Source organism: Canis lupus, chromosome 1 (genome assembly GCF_003254725.2).
Source record: "Canis lupus dingo isolate Sandy chromosome 1, ASM325472v2, whole genome shotgun sequence".
In the NCBI taxonomy this organism is placed as follows: Eukaryota; Metazoa; Chordata; class Mammalia; order Carnivora; family Canidae; genus Canis; species Canis lupus.
The window spans coordinates 117,808,132-117,828,202 of NC_064243.1; the positions used below are offsets into that span (position 1 = coordinate 117,808,132).

Here is a 20,071-nt window from a genome sequence, read left to right on the forward strand (position 1 = left end):
GCTCTGCTCTTATGCTAATGTGGGGCTTTCTAGGACCTTAAGCTGTAAGCTCTTTTCTTCCTGTAACTGAAGTAATGTAATTTCAGCTCTTATTCCCAGGGGCCTGGGATGGCTGGATTTGTGCTAACGCTGAACTTAAGTGGACTTAAAGTGGAATGGCCTTAATTCTCTCGGCCTCCACATCCCCGCTGACGGAGGCAGTTCTGGGGACTTGTGACAGTGCTGCTTGGGGCGACCCCATGAGTTTGGCTGAGCCCGCAGCTCTCTGGCCTGGTTCCTGGCGACTTCCGGCTTTGCCTCACCGATGGGCCGTGCCGTCGTGTTTGCCCCGATGGACCCTGTGTTCTGGGTGTCCACCCCCCTGGGAACGCCTGCCTCTGAATCCTAGAGACGCCAAGGAGGTGTCCCTGCACACTTAGCTTTCAGGCTGGGCTCCTCTTTAGGCCTGTGGTGCCTTCCTGGCCGTCAGGGGTGCCCGTTTTTAACCGTCGGGTGACTATCCTCTGCAGAGGCTTCGAAGTGCGATTGAGTGGAGTGTTCGGGAAACCTGGGCCCTGGCTCCATACACGGAAACAGACTGGGAGCCGTGCCGCCGCCTGGGCAGTTAGGCCTTCATTGCCAGGGTGATGGTAGCCGTGGAGAATTGAGAGAACTGAGAGACTTGATGTGAGGTAGGATTTTCAAAGGTTCCTAAAGACGCCTCGGTGTAGAACAGACTTGGGGTGGGTAGGTGATGGGGGTGGAAGTGGGAAAGTTCAAGAAAGCTCCCTGCACAGAACCTGGGAGCCTTAGCATGAGGCTAGACCAGAGCAGTAGCCAGAGGGCCATCAAAGTAAAACGGCCGCTGGACAAAATTAAAACAAGCAAGGAAGACCATTCCAGGCCATTGCAATAGGACAGGGGCTCAACTCAACCCCACTGAAACTAAAGACAGGAGGCTTTTTTTAATTTTTATTTTTTTTATTTTTTTATTTTTATTTTTATTTTTTTGACAGGAGGCTTTTTAAGGGCTGGAGGGAGCCAGTGGAAAAGTCCCGGAGGACACCAGGTGGGGAAGTTGATCAGTGGAATCTATGGAGCATCTAGAGTTACTCCTGAGGTTGCAAATCTTTTCTTCTGTGATTAAATCGACGTAGGTGTTTTCTAATTGGTATCTACTGAAGTTAGGCTCCCACTCTCCAACAGAGACTGTGAGAGATGGGGGGCTGTGTCTCTCAGTGTTTACATTTCAAAGAGATGATTCCCACCTCTTTGAGAAAGTCCTTTCCTGGGTTTTTAATTGGGCTCGGAGAAGATCTACATATATTTCAAGGGACAGAGAAAGAATTTACAGTTGTGAGTTTCCTAAAGTAAATGCTCTAAGAAAAGGGAGGTTTGGGACCTGTAGTCAGGAAGAAACCTGAATAAAGTTTAGCCAGGGTGAGGAAATGTTAAGCCTGTCTTGGCGAGGAGGTAGAAATGATACAGTGCAAGGTAAACTTTAAGGAAAGAGGATTATTTTAAGGATGGAGGACTAGCCTCTACCCACCTGCCAAGGCCTATCCTCCATACCCCCTATTTTTAACTTAATGAGCTTAAAAAACAGCATTTGTTGTAAAATTAAGCAATTATTCCCCTAAATGTGTTCTGATAGGTAGTCAATTAAAATTTTAAGTGTAGGAATTTAACAAGGTGAACTTTGAAAGCACTTAATACTTGGTTTACCCCTTAATATCCAACTAAGCAATATACTAATACGCTAAAATCAGAAGTCTTAAATGTATTTTTAAATGCATAAAGGTAGCTGGAATACGTTCAGAATTTAAAAGTCCATCACTTAATTTGGACAGAGAACACTGACAAAAGCCTTAATTTTGTGGATAGCATATACTCAGCACTTAACATGTACTAATGTGTCTGATTCCCAACACCACCCTGGGAGGTTGGTTCCCTTACTATCCCCATTTTGCAGAAGAAGACACGGAAGCACAGAGAGGTTGAATTGTCCAAAAATGACACAGCTAATGAGGTCGAACTAATGACCGAGGCTCATTTATTAGACATTCAAATGGAGGTCACCTTCCCTTGGGGCAGTGATAAAAGTTTGGATGAGCCCTTGAGACTCTACCACGGGTACTATCATTTACAGTCCTATTCTTACAGGGACCCATGGCTGCAGGAATGTTTATGGACCATGCACAGGTAAGTGGAGGGTATCTCAGGCCCTTTCCCAACCCATCTTCACCCATACAGTCTCTGTGATTGTGGTGTCCCAGAATGCTGCACCTGCCACCCCCATGTCCGTTGGGACTTGGGCCCCTGGATTCCTCAAGGCTCAGGGTCCTGAACCGACAGCAGGGGTTGTATGAGGGGGTTTTCATTTCTGACAACCAATAGAATGCTGTGTTGAAGGCACAGAGATCAGCATTTGCAGATACTTGCAGGTGAAACTGAGTTGGCAGGTTTCAGAGAACTGCATGTTTCCCATTATGCCTGGTGGGACAGGGAGCAGAAACGCAGGGTCAGGCCTAGAATGGTAGTCTAAGAAACGCACTGTGCCTGTGTTCTGAGGATGTTCGGAATGTTGGAACATCCAGAGTAGAGGAGGGAGGTCATCTGAATCAGGTCTTAACAGACTTCCTCTGGCTGCAGACTGGGGAACAGAGTAGAGAGGAGAGTACTGAAGAGTCCAGATTAGTCTTGGTAGTGACTGGATCAGGCTGTTGGTTGTGGAGGTGGGAAAAACTTAGGGCTTCTGGATTTGTTTGTAAAGCAGGCCGGACTGCTTTCTTACACGGAGGGTGAAGGAAAGAAGAGACAGGGATCACTCCAAGAGTTTTGGCTTTTGCAGCTGGAAGGTAAGCGATGCCATCAACTGAGATGGAGGAGTCACATGTGGGAGTAAATCTCAGAGGGAGTGTCAGGAGTTCCAGAGACTTCCAAGTAGAGCATGATGCACACATTGTGGATTTGAATGTGAGGTTCAAGCTCAAAACACCACAAGGTGATGGCCTGTGTGGGGACCAGGGTCAAGCTGTGAGTCACATTAGGAGGAGATATGTTCAGATCATGGTGGCTAAGGGGCAGAAAAGGGGAGGACCTGGCTAGAGGACTGGGCCTGTGTCTTGGGCACCCGAATGGGGTTGATGAGCATCCCAAGGACAGATGACGGGGAGTGTGGCTGTGGGGGAGGAGGTGGGTATGGGAGAGAGGTGGGGCTAGAAGGGGGCCGAGCCTGGCACAGGGGAGTAGACATGGGATGGACGTGGAAGCACAACAGTAATGGGAGTGAGATGACAGGGAGGCCAAGGCTGGTGCCTCCTCAGCCCTCTAAGGGCTGGCCAGGCTTCTGTGGTGACCTTGTGGGGCCTGGAGAGCCTTACACAGGCTGGTAGATAAACTCAGGAGCAGACAGGAGGGTCACTGAAGGCCAGGGCCAGTGGGGAGGAGTGTTGGGCGAGGCTTGGCTGGAAAGAGGAAGGGTGAGTGTGGTGAGGGGACAGTGTGTACAGCACACAGCAGGAGAGGCTTAAGGTATCTGAGCCCTGCATGTGCTTCCAGGTGGCTGAGGCCGAAGCAGGAAAGGGCGTGGTGGAGAGGCCTTTGAAGCAGGGCTAGGGGCTTCCCCTGGCTTGTGGGCCACGCCAGGTCCAGGGCAGGAGGGATCCTGATTGTATTTGCCAAGCACTCTCTAGATGCCCAGTACAGAGTGGCATTTAGAGGCCAGGAACATACCTGGATGTGGGCTGGGGTGGAGGAGGTGGCCATGACGGGGGTAGGGGTGGGGCCTGGGGACAGGAGGGCAATGTGGTCCATGGAGCAATGCGCTCAGTGGAGAGAGGGAGAACTGAGGGTCCCATGGCCTTGGGCTGGGGTGGAAGAGATGGTCATGACAGGGGCGCTGGGGAGGGCAATGCACCAAAAGCACAGTGTGTGAAAGAAAAAATAATTTGAACCTTACTCAAATTAAAAACTTATCCTTTGAAAAACACAGTGTTAAAAAAATGAGAAGACAAGCCATGCACCAGGAGAAAATCTTTGCAAAGCACATATGTGATAAAGGACTGGTATTGAAAATACAGAAAACTCTTAAAACCTAACAATAAGAAAACAAAAATTCAGTTAAAAAGGGTATAAAATATCAGAACAGACATGTTCCCAGGAAGATATACGGAGGGCAAATAAGCATATGAAAGAATCAACTTCATGTATTATTAGGAAATTGCAAATTAAAACAACAATGAAACACCACTACACAGCAATTAGAATGGCCGATATCCAAAACAGAGGCACCAAATGATGGAAGTGTGCGGAGCGCAATCATGCATCGTCATTGGGAATGCAAAACAGGACAGGCACTTTGAAGACCGCTTGGCGGTTTCTTACAAAACTGAATCCACTATTACCGTATGATCCAGCAGTTGTGCCACTTGATATTTATCCGTTGAAAACATGTATGTCCACATACAGTGCTTCCCACGAATATTTACAGTGTTATTCATAATTGCCAGAACCTGGAAGCAACAAAGATGCCCTTCAATAGATCAGTGGAAAAACAAACTGGCACATTTATATTATGGAATGTTATTCAGTGATAAAAAGAAATAAGCTACCAACCTATTAAAACACATGAAGAAACCTTAAATGGATATTGTTAAGTGAAGGAGGCCAATCTAAAAAGGCTACATACAAAAAAAAAAAAAAAAAAAGCTACATACTATATGGTTCCACATGACATTCTAGAAAGGCAAAACGATGGAGGCAGGAAAAAAGATGAGTGTTTGCTGTGAAAAGAGAGGGATGGATCGGTGGAGCACAGAGGATTTTTAGGGCAGGTCCTAAATGATACTGTAATGGCGAATACATGTTGTACTTTTGTCAAAAGCTATGGAATATACATGACAGAATAAAACCGAGTGTAAATTGTGGAATTCAGTGAATCATAATGTATCAGTATTAGCTGCACAATTATAGCAAATATACCATGCTAATAGAAGAGATTAATTATAAGGGAAATGGTGTGGAGAGGAAAAGTGGAAAGAAGGGGGGGTTGGCTGTGGAAACTCCATGTACTTTTTTTTTTTAAGATTTTATTTATCTGAAAGAGAGTGTGGAATATGAGTGGGGGGAGGGACAGAAGGAGAGGAAGAAGCAGACTCCTCTTTGAGCAGGGAGCCTGATGCAGGGACTAGGATCCTGAGTTTGTGATTTGAACCGAAGGTAGATGCTTAACCAATGAGCCACCAAGGCTCCCCCCTCCATGTACTTTCTATCAATTTTTCCATAAACCAAGAACTGCTTTAAAAAGTTTATTAAAGGGCAGCCCGGGTGGCTCAGCAGTTTAGCGCCCTGTTCAGCCCGAGGCCTGATCCTGGAGACCTGGGATCGAGTCCCACGTCAAGCTCCCTGCATGGAGCCTGCTTCTCCCTCTGCCTGTGTCTCTGCCTCTCTCTCTCTCTGTGTCTCTCATGAATAAATCAATAAAATCTTAAAAAAAAATCTATTAAAACAAAAACATAGGAAACCAGAAATTAGACTGTATTTCATTTTCAGCTAGATAGAAGGTGCCCCCATGAGGTTTCTGGCTGGACAGAGGTCTAAAAAAATTGGAAGGCCAGCTCTCAGACACCCTTTCAGTCTGGAGTACAGGGGAGACCGTGGGCCAGGAAGCGAAGACCCGGCCTGCAAGACCTGCTCTGCAGCCACAGCTGGCAATCAGGTTTCTGAGATCCTATGGGAATATTTTCACCTTGCACTGGACAGAAACCATTTTTCCTGAATTATTCTCTTTTTTTAAAAAGATTTTTAATTTATTTATTCATGAGAGACAGAGAGAGAGAGGGAGGCAGAGACACAGGCAGAGGGAGAAGCAGACTCCATGCAGCGAGCCTGATGAACTCGATCCCGGGTCTCCAGGATCAGGCCCTGGGCTGAAGGCGGCACTAAACCGCTGAGCCACCCGGGCTGCCCTCCTGAATCATTCTTAAGTAAGATTAGGTTGATCAGTGTTGACATATATACGTGTATGAAAAACATACAACTTAGCATCAGAACCTTTAAATTTGGAAACGGCCCCACAATTAGTAAACTTTGCTGACTATAGAAGAGAAATAAAGTTTCCTGCTGTGCAACTTGGCCTCTCTTGTGGATGAAAGGAATACAGGACCAAGAAGATGCCAGATGTCAGGACACATGAAGGGCTTCATTGAATGGCACCAATATCATTGTTAAGTGAAAAGAGCGGGTTCTCAAGACAATTACTAACTTCCTATTATCATCTACAAGTTTTTTTCAACTGATGTGAGGCTGACAAATTGCTACTAAGTTGAAACTGACACAGAAGCAGTGAGGGATGGAGAGGTGGAGGCACCGTTGGTCTCTCACTGGACAGCTGGCAATGTTTTGGGATAGACAAGAAGACAGGTACCAGGAAAGAATGTCGTTTTTGGTGTCACCTTCTTTTAACTTTAACAAGGAAACTGAACAGATGACTTGGGTGGATCTGCTTGGCCTAGGACCAGAGCAGGCCTTCATGTGAATTAGTGCCACAGGAGGCAGGAGACTTTGTGTTCCCGAACCTCTTTCCTTTTCTGGAAAAGATCTTATCTCTGATCTCTGGTATGTCAGGAGAGGTTGAGACTACCCACCTCCTCCATCCTGAAAGGTGTTAGGAGCACAGGAAAAGAAAGGGAGGTTATACCTTCTCTTGTAAAACTGATTTTAATTTCATGCCAGGAGGAAGACTAGGGCTGCCTCACCATCACGTCTCTATTCTTTCTAGAAGCTTCCTTTGATAAGTCCCTATGTTCTGGTGATTATTCTGTAGTCACAAGTCTAATCCGCTTTATGTTAGAAGAAAAGTCTACTCCCTGATGATCCCAGATTTTCTTCAGTGTGTTATTACACATGTACTCAGGGGAGAGGACCTTGGAGGGTTTGTGGTAAAGCAGGTACTTATTCAGGTGGCTCTCATCATGCCAAATGGCCTCGATGTGGTTGGCTTGGTCGACCATCATTGCTTCGTGGCAGGCCTTGGTGAGCTTGTAAACCTCTGGCACTGACCCCCCGAATAAGGCCCCTGCATAATAAAAGTCCCCCTCATCTTCAGGAATATGGGCTTGTGACTGAGGCCGACGTTCATAGGGGAAGTCAGTCCGATTTAGCCTATAGTAGCGAAGATGGAGGGTGCCAAACAAGGAGGAGAGGATCTCCACGCCCACGTGGTCACTGAACCTCATGTGCACATCTGCACACACAAGGTAATCCACCTCCTGGTGGAAGCGCTGCTGGGAAAAGTTGCTGATCATCTCCATGCGCTGCATGGAGATGTCCTGCCAGTGGTCATAATAGCTCTCGACCTCAAGGATGATGATCTGCCTTCCTTTTTGGATGTTAAGATAAGGAACATATTCAGGCTTGTCAGTGAAGATGTAGTAGATCACCCTGTGTCCCACCATGAAGTACATCTCTGCAGACTGCAGGAACACATTCAGGTAGAATGTCTCTTGTTCAGTGAGAAACACAGTTAATCCAACGGTGGCATTCTGGAGTGAGAACTGCTCATTCAGGATGTCAGTATTGAAAGTCCCTTCCCAGATGATGGGAGCCAGCCAAGGGGTCACAACAAGGACATCTTTCCTAGCGGGTGTTAGCACCTGGGGCTGGCGATACACCATCCTTGATAATTTTCTACTTTGCTGGCCATAGATTTTGCTAACAGCCTTGCTTGTCCCAGGTGAGATGCTTCCTAGCATCTGGTTTCTTGGATTCAGGTAGCAATAGTAAAAGAAGGCCAAGACAAGAGCTACTGAAAGAGGGAAGTTCACTTGATGAAGCAAGTTACATTTTGAGTTCTCTGAGAATGTCCTCACCTGCTGAGCCATGGTTCCACTTCCAACTCTTACAGCCTTGATCTCCTAAGGTGCTGTTAAGGGCCCGTACCTGCTCGAGGTTCGACTCACAGAAGCTTCTGGGCAGAGTGATACAGAGCACATTGATTATAAGGTACTCACACCCTCTTTTCTCCTGAGGTCCTACCTCTGTGCAAGGCGCACCTGGAAACTGGGTGTCCAGGGTCACTGAGCTGAGTAAGATTCCCAGACTGGAAGAAGATTCTTGAGTTCAGTTCTGATTTGAGGTTGTATCCGAAGAACCAGGTAGCCAGACTCAGTCAGTGGGCCACTAGAACTTCTGGGCCAGCATGTAGGAGAGAAGTCTGGACTCCTCAAATAGGCTCTGGGAACTGGCTCATGATGATCACTGAGCAGGTCAAGGACAGAGATTGTGATGAAAGCAGGGCAGGGCCTGAATAGGGGGTTAGAGGGCTTGTGCTTCAGTCTTCTCTTGACATTTACTGGCTGTCAGACCTTTACAAAAAAAAACTAAATTTCCTGAAAGTCAATAAAGTTGAGAACAGAATGTCTTCAAGGTCACATCCAAGACAGGTGATCTGGGCCATCATTCAGAAGGCCTGATTTGGTAACAGTGCTGCAAGAGAGAGATCTTACAGATCAATGATTGTTTTCCTTTATTCCTCTTATAGTCACTTAAAATTCCACTGCGTACTTACTTTGCAGATACTAGGGCTTACACTGTGGTTAGGGTTAGGTTGCTAAACTTGTGCATTATATTGCTGACTCCTGAAAACAGGGCTGGGGGATGGGTACTGCACTATCCTCATGGTCTGAATGGGGGAAACATGCTCCCCATTGGGTGCATGGGGAGAGATGGGTGACCAGTCCACAACGACATGGCTTAACTGACTAAGTGTTGAAGCCAACTAAGCAGCCAGACTCCAGGATTGGAGTCTGATCCTCTGCCTTGCCTGTAAGTCCTGTGTGGTTTCCTTTTTCTGGGCTCTTTTCCCAGTCAGGTTGCCATATCTGTTGACCCTAGGCAGCGCCCTCAAGATGGAGCAGGGAACCTGGCCCATTGCCATTTTCGATTCACCATATTGCCAACACATATATCTCCCTCTGCAGTCCTAGGCGGTTCCAAGTATATGTCTCTTGGGAAAATAAAACCTCTGGCACAGACTTCTCCTGGCCCACTGTGGGACTAACAGTTGTTAGAAAAGAGCCCTGTGGTGTATGGGGAGCATCTGCCATCTGCACTCTGAAGCTGGCTGGTGGTCTTGTGTTGCTCTGTGACACCTTGTTTCTCCCCTCCCACAGAAGTAGGTGGTAGAGACATGGTTTTTCTTTTCTTTACTCTTTTTCTTTCTTTTCTTTTTTTTCTTTTCTTTTTCTTTTCTTTTCTTTCTTTTCTTTTCTTCTTTTTTACATGGTTTTTCCAGGCTTTCTGAAACCTCAGGGTGGCTATGAGTGTGTTAGGAGGAGGGAATAAGTGGGTTTTGATGAGTGTCTCAAGACTTTGACACCTTGCCTTCGTGGCCCAGTTTGTGAACATTTGTGTCATCTTGATTGTCACCCCTAGTCAATAATGCTAATGCAGCGGCAGAAGTATCAAGACAACCCACTTACATTGCAAATGCAAGAAAACTGAAGCACTGCTTTTTTTTTTTTTTTTTAATTTTTATTTATTTATGATAGTCACAGAGAGAGAGAGAGAGAGGCAGAGACACAGGCAGAGGGAGAAGCAGGCTCCATGCACTGGGAGCCTGATGTGGGATTCGATCCCGGGTCTCCAGGATCGCGCCCTGGGCCAAAGGCAGGCGCCAAACCGCTGCGCCACCCAGGGATCCCTGAAGCACTGCTTTGATGAGGAAATGACCTCAGAAGATAAGGAGTACGCACTCGATGTGTCTGTGGATCTGGCTGTGTTTGTGGCTCTGGTGCCTCTCTGGGGAATTTGCGTATCCCAGGGTGGTGGTGGAAGGAACCCCTGTGCTGGTCAACTGGCACTTGCCTGAGAATCTTGGAGGTTAAAAAACCTCACAGAATGAAGAGGTAGAGGAATGGGGCAGACAAACAACAGTGGTGTAGGAAAAGACCAGGAAGAGAGATTCAGTGTGGCCTCTGACTGCTTGGACAGGCCCTGACTGCTCGGCTCCGCTGCCACCACCTGGTGGTCTCCAGGGTACCACCTGGCCAGTGTGTTACCTTGGTCTCTGGCCTTCCTCACTCTAGCCTCAACAACACGAGTACCTGGATCCTCTTCAAACTGTTACCCCTGGCCAGTTCCATTATCCAAACTTTATCCTAGCAGTGCCCCCAACCCTTTACCCATGCCTCCCTAAAGCCGTTATTTTCCCTCTTGAGAAGAATCCACCTCAACTTGCTCAGATCTAAAAGCCACACTCCAAACAAGGTGTCAGACCCCTTTCCATAAGTGTTAGCAGTGCAACTCGCTGTTTCTTACCCCTTGAGGCCTCATCATGTGTCAGGACCTTTTCTTTCAAAGATTTAAAAAAATTTTTAGGGCAGCCCAGGTGGCTCAGTGGTTTAGTGCCACCTTCAGCCCAGGGTGTGATCCTGGAAACCTGGGATCCAGTCCCATGTTGGGCTCCCTGCATAGAGCCTGCTTTTCCCTCTGCCTGTGCCTGTGGCCTACTCCCCCCCGCCCCTCCGTGTGTGTCTCTCACGAATAAATAAATAAAATCTTTAAAATTTTTTAAAATTTATTATTTTTTTAAAGATTTTATTCATTTATTTGACAGAGACAAAATGGGCACAAGCAGGGGGAGCAGCAGGCTCCCTGATGAGCAAGGAGTCCAATGTGGGGCTTGATTCCAGGACATTGGGATCATGACCTGAGCTGAAGGCAGACACTTAACTGACTGAGCCACCCAGGTGCCCTAAAGATTTTTTTAAAGATTTATTTATTTATTTCAGAGAGACAACGGGGAAGGGCAGAGGAAGAGGGAGAGAGAAACTCTAGTAGACCCCACACTGAGTGAGGAACCTTATGCGGGACTTTATGCAGGGCTCTATCCTACAACCCTGAGATCAGACCTGAGCTGGAACCAAGAGTCAGATGCTTAACCGACTATGCCACCCAGGTACCCCTCTTTTATTTTTTATTTTATTTTATTTTTGGTACCCCTCTTTTAAAGCTTTTATTTTTAAATAATCTCTCTACCCAACAGGGGAGCTTAAAATCTGAGATCAAGAATCATATGCTCTACTGACTGAGCCAGCCAGGTGCCTCCTATTTTTAGGATACAATGTACTCAAGTCCTTTATGTTAATAGAGCCATCCTTGCCAGGAGCCCTACAGAAGCCATTCGCCTGGTCTAAGTAGTCTCAGCAACCTGCCACGTCCAGATGTCTAACTGGAGGATTCCAATATTCATAGCTTTTCACCAGCAAGTGTTTATTCTTTGGGCTAGAGATTGGGCTCTCTAGAGTGTGGGGGGATGCTGCGTGGACCATGGCTGTGACTTCTGATTGGGGCTGGATGTGAATGCCTTCAGGATGTTCTTCCTCAGCTGAACTTGTTATGGGGTGGAGAAGGTGAGGAAGGTGACAGTCACACAGCTAGAGTGTCTGAGCACTTCTGTGGACCAGGACCTGCAGGTTCACATGCATTATCTACCAAATTTCAGCCTCCCAGTGATCTTGAGACATGGGAGTAATCCTCATAGTCTTACAAGTAAGGAAACTGAGACTCAGAGAGAGCATGAAGAACATCTAAAGAATGTTGCATAGGGATCCCTGGGTGGCGCAGCGGTTTAGCGCCTGCCTTTGGCCCAGGGCGCGATCCTGGAGACCCAGGATCGAATCCCACGTCAGGCTCCCGGTGTATGGAGCCTGCTTCTCCCTCTGCCTATGTCTCTGCCTCTCTCGCTCTCTCTGTGTGTGACTATCATAAATAAATAAAAATTAAAAAAAAAAAAAAAAAAAAGAATGTTGCATGGCCCCCAAGTAGCAGAATCTGCTGGAGAGACTGGCTTGGCAAACTCACCTGTGCCTGTGAACATATTATAGTACCCTGGGCCTCTGATTTACATCTAAAGAATGGGAACAACACCTCCATTTCCATGGCTTTCGTGAGAGCAAAGTAAAATAATTAGTACAGAGGGGCTCCTGCCAAGCAACTTATGGAGAAAAAGAACAAAGGTTTGGTTCTTGGTTACAGCTGAGCCTGGCTGGGACCAAGAAATTGCTTCTTATGCCTCAGTTTACTCTAATCCCAACTGTGCAGTGGTGGACCAAGCTGCCTCCACATACTGTCACTACAAGGCAGGTCTTATATACAGAGCTGGGTTCCAGGGTTCCAGGGCTTTAGAACTCCTCCGATGGCTCTATATCATAGCCATGCCTAACCCCCACCACTCTCTTACAGTAACAGTATAGTAACAGTAACAAACCCGCTCAGTAACAACCCACTGAGAGCTACCCTCAGGTAGCTCTCAAAAGAGCCTGCTAGGCGTTCACCATAGGGACCTTCTCAGGTGTTTCTGTAATCCTTGTGGCAAGGAGCCTATGCGATGTACCCTGAGCTGAATATGTTGGTAGTCGCTCATCTCCTTGTGATGTGTGCTCTGTAGGTGGCAAGGGAAGGCTCTTTGCTCAGGATGAGATGTGGCTTGAGGGCTGCCCTCACCCCTCAGCTCCACTCCACATCATGGGTAGAGACTGCTTCAAAAAGGGGGTATGGAGGCACCTGGGGGGATTATTCGGTTAAGCAACTGCCTTCAGCTCAGGCCATGATCTCTGGTTTCTGGGATTTAGTCCCACAATGGGCTCCCTGCTCAGCAGGGAGTCTGCTTCTGTCTCTCCCTCTGCCCCTCTCCACTGCTCATTCTCTCTCTCTAAAATAAAAAAATAAAATAAAATAAAATAAATAAATAAAATAAAAATAAAAATAAATAAATAAAATAAAATAAAATAAATAAAATAAAATAAAATAGGGGTATGAATCCCTGCCTCTGTGGACGCTAAGGGGAAGGAAGGTGGAACAGGGAGGTTGTGGGCGGAGGATCTGCACTTCAAGTACATATGAACCAGGAGGTACAATACACTGCTCGCCCATTCCAGAGGCTTACAATCCCCGGGGCTACCGAAAAGGTACTAGCCACTCAGATGAACTGCATGGGTGCAAGGTCTTGGGTGAGTACCCTGACCTATAGATGGGTGTACGGGGACGATGGGTGCCCTGTCCAAAGATGAGGAAGAGATAAGTGAAGGTTAGTTTGTTCTCACAACATAGGTAATATACTGGCCGTTGCTCAACTTCCACAGAACTTCCTGAGGACGACTAGGCACCAGTGGAAACTCTCAGTGTTGCTCTCCCCTCTCCCTTCCTCTAAACTGTAGAATCCTTGTCTAATCTGGGGTTGGAGAAAATATCATGATAGGATATCCTGCATCTTTGATATCCAAATTTAGGATTTGGAGGTAAAAGCCTGAATTTGTCTTTTCATATGTGCTTCTGACATATCATTTCCTCCATAATCATGGGGCCCCACCCCATTTTCACCCCGGGCCTACCTGAGTTCACATGCAGCTGTAGTGGAACCCCACCCCCCGGCAGACATATTGCCTCCTTAAACACTTGCATCTCTCTTTGACTGCTTGGTAGCTTTCTCCAACAGTGGGAGCTTGGTGGGCCATTGTCAGGCTCATTCTGAAAGTGTGGGGGTGATTAATATACACAGGGAATCCTTTAAAAAATATACACCGCCTTGATCTCTAGTGAGTCAGTTTTGGTGAGTTCCATGCTGTCTCAGGGTTCCCAGTAGGTTTGAGACCTAGTTGTTCATAGCCATGGCTTTTCTCCCTCCCAATTTCTCACTCGTTCACCCTGAAATCACATCTCAAATGAACACCCTGTCCTCACAATTTTGTCTCAGAGTCTGCTTTGGCAAGAACAGAACTTCTTATAGCAAACCAGGTACAGCTGCCTAAAAAGGAAGGAGAGGTGACAAAATAGAAGGCCAGTGAAGAGAGTAGGGTGAAGGGTAGGGACAGGGCATGGTTGTTGATCCCTCAGAAGGAAACTTGGTTGAGTAGTGAGGTTTTCTAGGGACCTCTAGGTTTATCTAGGGATTATGCCATGTAAATTCCCAAACTGTCCTCCTGCCAACGTGTTGCTATGGTACCCTTCTAACTTCAGCCCATGGGACTCCTTGGGAGTCCAGGCAGAAGGATGCACTAGCCACTTGCTCAGGGCCTGGGCTCCAAACAGAGACATACGGAACAAACTCTGGGTGCCTCCCATTATAGAGGCCACAGGACTGAGATCTGTCCCCCACAAAAGAAAAATCCTAGATCCAGTACACAACTATGGACAGTACTCCTGCCAAATCTCATGATGAAGACTGGCAGTGGCAAGTACAGTATGTGGACTTGCTGTTATCTTAGCTGGAAGATTCTCTTTGATGTCTTTTTTTTTTTTTTTTCCCAAAGTATAAAAGAAGGATAAACTTATTCAAGAGAATTCTTCTTGAGGTCACTCGGGGGATGCCCAGGAAGCCTCCATCCTTATTCAGAACATTTCCCCACATACTCCCTCATGCATAAAAAGCAAACTTTTGCTTTCATGTTGGGTCATAGGGATCAGTTTTCTGTGATTGTGTAAACATTCAGGTATGGGAGACACTTGAGGCTTCAGTCATCATCCTATTTATTGTAATAAAATATTCACAACATAAAATTTACTGTGTGTTAAGAAAGTCAGTTGTGTCTTCTCTTGAAAGTAGTGATTTTATGAAGAGGTCCTGGAGGGCCCCGCGGTGGTGTGCCGTGACACTGCCCATTGTGGGCTGAGCCTGGTCTCTCTGATGTTAGTGGGACCCAGACAGGCAAGCTCTGAGGAGGTGTGTCCACAGGGGAACTTATGAACAGGTCCAAGGTGTTAGCAAAACTTGTGCTGGGCCACTAATCTTATGCTGGATCCCCCTGAAGCGCCGTGGCAGGTAGGTGTTGTGAGGGACGGTGTGGGACACTGTCATTCCTATGCATAGCTGGGCCAATGTCACAATCCAGACCACAAAGAGAAGATGACCTGCATTAGAAGACACTCAGAACACACTTCCTCCCTCTCCTGATGTACTCGACACTGTTCTGAGAAGACTTTATAACCAATCCCTGGGAAACCCACTTCTCCAGCCACCACTTCTGCATGAAAGCAGGAGCAAGGTGTCCTAGGGCAGTACAACAGCACCAGCTCCCTTCATGGTACAGGTGGCAGGTTCTCCTTATCTGCTGGGGGCCCCCACCGTTTTTTGTTTTTGTTTTTTTAACCTGCTGTGGGTTCCACAGTGTGGCAGGAGAGGTCTGTGTCCAATGCTTCATTTTCTGGAAGGTACATGTTTGGAATCTCCCAGGATATCAGAGGGAGGAGATTATGAAATTGGCAATATGTTAAGGCCAGAGTCAACAAAGGGCACTGTCTGGAGGCCTCTGTTGGAGAGGCAGCTGGCATGTGAAGCCTAAGGTGAAAAACCAAAGAATCTGACTTTTAAAAGAACCCAATAAGGGAGACCTCAAAGACACCAGGATATTCTCAAGTCTGGCTGCTAAGGCAGCTTCAGCACTGACGAGCCAGCCATGTGCTCGTGGGTCAGTCACCTGCCTCTCTGAGGCTCTTTCTCCATCTGTACAACGCTAAGAACATAGCATATGTCTCCCAAGCTCTTTCTAAGAATTGAACAAGATAATGCCCATTATGCTTAGCAGTCTAATCCTAACAGCAGCGTAAGGCTAGTAACATAAAAAGCAAATGCAGGACACCTGGGTGGCTCAGGGCTCAGGTCAGGTCTGTTTCTCTCATGAAAAAATAAAATCTTAAAGTAAATAAATTCTAGTAGATCTCAGGTAATTTTTTTTTAAGATTTTATTTATTTATTCATGAGAGAGAGGCAGAGACACAGGCAGAGGGAGAAGCAGGCTCCATGCAGGGAGCCTGATGTGGGACTCGATCCAGGGTCTCCAGGATCACACCCTGGGCTGAAGGCAGCTCTAAACCGCTGAGCCACCAGGGCTGCCCGATCTCAGGTAATTATTAAGAGAATAAAGGAAAACAATTTCCAATCTGTAGACCTTCCATTCGCATCCACCATGGCTTCCAAGTCAGGCCTCTGAAGGATGACCCTTGTTAACTGTATGGATATGATCTTGAAGACAATCTGATCTTGACTTTGTGGACTTTTTGTTTTGTTTTGTTTTTTTCAGGAAACTCAGTGCTAGCTCACAGCTGTTAAATATCATAAATCCTGACCCCGTGATCAGGCTTTGGTGACTGCTGCCCTGCCCTGCTTTCATCATAATCTCTGGCCTTCAGCTGTTTAGTGATCTTCCTTGAGCCAGCTCCCTGAATCTGTTTCAGGAGCTCTGGCTTGTCTCCTACACACTGGTCCTTAAGTTCTAGCTCTCTGTTGACTTAAATCCTGACACCTGGTTTCTTAGACAGCATCTCAGACGAAATCTGACTTTCTGAAGGTCTCCTTGGATCCTGTCTTTCTCCGCGGGGCATCCCAGATGTCCCGGTGCCCAAGAGCCCACTTGCACCAGGCCCAGGCCTCAAGGTAGGCTGGGCTGCTGGAGTGGTGAGCAGGAGGTGTGAGTGTGGGTACTTTAGGGTTGGGATATCAGCTGCACTTTGCCTCAGTGAGACAACTGAGGGAGGACAGTTGGGAGAGACAAGGACCCTCATCTTGGAAGAGAGGAGAGGTGTGTCCTCTAGTCATGCAGGCATGGCTCAGCTGCTGCAGATACTGGCTGCGACACAGAAATGCTGCTCGCTTCGAGTGACCTTCCTTCTCATAGCGCTCATCATGATTTTCTTTAGTTATAAGAGTTACCTGTACCCAAGAAGCCAGAAGCCAGAAAGCACCCAGGCTGATGTAAATCTGACTGTGAGAGAACACAGGGGCCTGCAAAGTGTGAAATTATCAAGGATGCTATATCGCCAGCCCCAGGTGCTAACACCGGCTAGGAAAGATGTCCTTGTTGTGACCCCTTGGCTGGCTCCCATCATCTGGGAAGGGACTTTCAATACTGACATCCTGAATGAGCAGTTCTCACTCCGGAATGCCACCATTGGATTAACTGTATTTTCTATCAAAACATACATGATCTTCCTGAAGCAGTTCCTGCAGTCTGCAGAGATGTACTTCATGGTGGGACACAGGGTGATCTACTACATCTTCACTGACAAGCCTGAATATGTTCCTTATCTTAACATCCAAAAAGGAAGGCAGATCATCATCCTTGAGGTCGAGAGCTATTATGACCACTGGCAGGACATCTCCATGCAGCGCATGGAGATGATCAGTAATTTTTGCCAGGAGCGCTTCCACCAGGAGGTGGATTACCTTGTGTGTTCAGATGTGGACATGAGGTTCAGTGACCACGTGGGTGTGGAGATACTCTCCTCCTTGTTTGGCACCCTTCATCCTGGCTACTATGGGCTGAATCGGACTGACTTCCCCTATGAACGTCGGCCTCAGTCACAAGCCCATATTCCTAAAGATGAGGGGGACTTTTATTACATAGGGGCCTTATTCGGGGGGTCAGTGCCAGAGGTTTACAAGCTGACCAAGGCCTGCCATGAAGCAATAATGGTTGACCAAGCCAACCACATCGAGGCCATTTGGCATGATGAGAGCCACCTGAACAAGTACCTGCTTTACCACAAACCCTCCAAGGTCCTCTCCCCTGAGTATCTATGGCAGCAGCAGCAAATGGATCATATGCATGACCAAGAAATGATCTTTTCCAAAATCATAAGGCGGAAAAAATTGAAGGTCTTGAAGAAGAATTACCAACTAAAAAACTGGTGAGCAGAACTTCCAGGGAGGGCTCAGAGAGAGGCAATGCTCAGCGAGCCTGAGTCTTCCTCCAAGCATGCAAGTCTTCACTAAAACCAGTTTTAGCATAAAGGGTATGACTCTGCTTCTTTTTTCTGCCTGATTGAGGCCTGGAACCACCTCTCTAAACTTAGGCCTAACGTGATCCCCTCTCCCATCCTCCTGCAACCACCAAACACACAAATTTAGGCTGGCCTGATTCTTGGATTCAAAGCACAAATTCCCAGAGTTACCACCACCTATAGCTTCTCACTGTGTGCTCTCACCACCCTTTAGGATTGAGGAGGGCAGTGGTCTCCGCTTGTTCTGACAAAGGATCAGAGATAAGATCGTTTCCAGAAGAAGAAAGGAGGCCTTCAGGCACAGATCACTACAATAAGTGTAATCAACATCTCTTACCATACATAGTTACAGTTTTTTTTCCTTTTTTTCCTTGTGGTGAGAACTTTTAAGATCTACTCCCTTAGCAGTTTTCAAATATACAATACAGTGTTATTAACCATGGTCGTCATGCTGTCCATTGGATCCTCATAACTAATTTATAACTGGAAGTTTGTGCTTTTGGTCCCCTTAATCCATTTTGTACACTCTCCGGTTCCCCCTAAAACAATCACCAATGTGTTCTCTATTTCTGTGAGCTTGGTTTGTTGTTGGTTGGTTGGTTGGTTTTTTAGATTTCATACATAAGTGAGATTATACAGTATTTATCTTTCTGTCTGACTTATTTCACTTAGCATAATGCCCAAATGGCGAGATTTCATTCTTTTTAATGGTTGAATAATATTCCATTGTGTAGGTGTGTGTGTGTGTGTGTGTGTGTGTGTATACACACCAGATCTTCTTTATCCTTTCACCTATGAAAGGACACATAGGTTTTTCTTAAATCTTGGCTATTGTAAATGATGCTGCAGTGAACATGGGGTGCAGATATCTTTTAGAGTTGGTATATTCATTTTCTTCAGTGATGACCCACAAGTGGAATTGCCAGATCACATGACAGTTGTGTTTTCAATTTTTTGAAGAACCTCCATACTGTTTTCCTTCCTGGCTGCACCAGTTGAAATGCCCACCAGCAGTGCCAAGGGGTTCTCTTTTCTCCACATCCTTGCCAACATCTGTTATTTCTTGCCCTTTTGATAGCAGCTGTTCTGACAGATGTGACATGATAGCTCATTGTGGTTTTGAGTTGCATCTCCCTGATGATGAGTGATGTTGAGCATCTTTTCATCATCTGTTGGTCATCTGGATGTCTTCTTGGGAAAAATATCTATAGAGATCCTCTGCCTGTTTTTTATTCAGATTGTTTGTTTGGTTTGCCGTTCTATGAGTTCTTTATATATTTTGGGTATTAACCCTTTTCAAACATATGACTTGCAAATATTTTCCCTCACCAATAGGCAAAAGTCTTCAGCTGCAGAAGTTGAAAACTACCTGGAAAGTTGAAGAGTCTCTTTAGGGCAGGAGGAGAACATGAAGCCACTCCTCTTTCCTGGCCTTTAGCTTCTTCATCCCAGCACATTGCCATCTGTCCACTGGAGCAAAGCAGGTCTCCCCCACATTTCCCCCAACCCCTAGCTGTCTGCCTTTGGTCCCACACTAAGTTTAGCAATTTAGTGACTTCTAGGGCCCTGCCACTTTCCTATTATCTGAAAACAGGGAAGTCACCCGGTAGCAGTCTTTATTTTTCTTCTGTGGTTGGTCAATTTTCCTAATTTTAGGCACCCTTTCTAGCTTTTAGGCTCCAATTCTGAGTTATATATTTTTCTGTGTCACTGCTGAGTAACCAATTTTCCATAAGAACAATTCTAGAAAGTATTTTCTCCCTAATGTAAAGCTATAGTGTCCTTGTGGGGCTAGGGCAGCTTCACAACCCCTGTGGCAGCTGAACAGATCCTGCCCTCAGGCCTCCCTGTCCCCTTCCTGGCTCTTCTCCCCAGCCACATCTTCAGGGTTAAGAGGTGTCCCAGAGCTGGCTATCAGTCTTTTCAGCTTCCTCTCCCGCCAAAGGCCTCACACTCGTGACCTCTAACTGCTCGCTTGGGTGCAAGGGAACACAACTGCTGCTTCCATCATCTCCTTTCTCTTGTTCAGTTTTATTTTTTTTAAGATTATTTATTTATTTATTCATGAGATACACAGAGAGAGACAGGCAGAGACACAGGCAGAAGGAGAAGCAGGCTCCCCGCGGGGAGCCCAATACGGGACTGGAAGCCGGACCCCGGGGTCACGCCCTGAGCCGAAGGCAGATGTTCAGCCACTGAAACGTGACATTTCTCTGGTGGTTTTGTGAAGTGTGGCCATCTCCTGTTGAAACCCATATGTTGTTTAAAATGTGGACTCTGGGTGGATTGATCTACCTCACTATGTTTTAAGTTT

The 20,071-nt window shown here is 46.5% G+C and overlaps 2 protein-coding genes across 40 annotated transcripts in view; one reads left to right on the forward strand and one right to left on the reverse strand.

Annotated features, from left to right (window-relative positions):
- The window catches only part of LOC112645543 (histo-blood group ABO system transferase-like), a 114,541-nt gene that overhangs the window by 427 nt on the left and 94,043 nt on the right, over window positions 1–20,071 (forward strand). For 8 of the 39 annotated variants that reach the window (XR_007403021.1, XR_007403022.1, XR_007403001.1 and 5 more), the window contains exons 2-5: window positions 510–671; window positions 996–1,132; window positions 2,143–2,181; window positions 2,753–2,837. Coding sequence is in view for 14 of the 39 variants with exons in the window: in XM_049095667.1 (XP_048951624.1) it covers window positions 16,580–17,668 (1,089 nt within the window). In the remaining 25 variants the exon portion in view is untranslated. Of the gene's footprint in view, window positions 1–509; window positions 672–691; window positions 723–995; window positions 1,133–2,126; window positions 2,182–2,752; window positions 2,838–3,973; window positions 5,043–16,058; window positions 17,768–17,971; window positions 18,439–20,071 lie in introns of those variants that run through there. The other 31 variants (XR_007403063.1, XR_007403023.1, XR_007403002.1 and 28 more) reach the window with 25 other exon arrangements.
- Window positions 2,005–8,232, reverse strand: LOC112645544 (histo-blood group ABO system transferase-like). The gene is made up of 3 exons (XM_035712788.2): window positions 6,680–8,232; window positions 4,386–4,493; window positions 2,005–2,991 (listed from the first exon to the last, which is right to left on the reverse strand). Exon 1 carries the CDS (start codon window positions 7,860–7,862, stop codon window positions 6,795–6,797), a length of 1,068 nt encoding a protein of 355 aa, XP_035568681.1. The 5' UTR covers window positions 7,863–8,232; the 3' UTR covers window positions 2,005–2,991; window positions 4,386–4,493; window positions 6,680–6,794.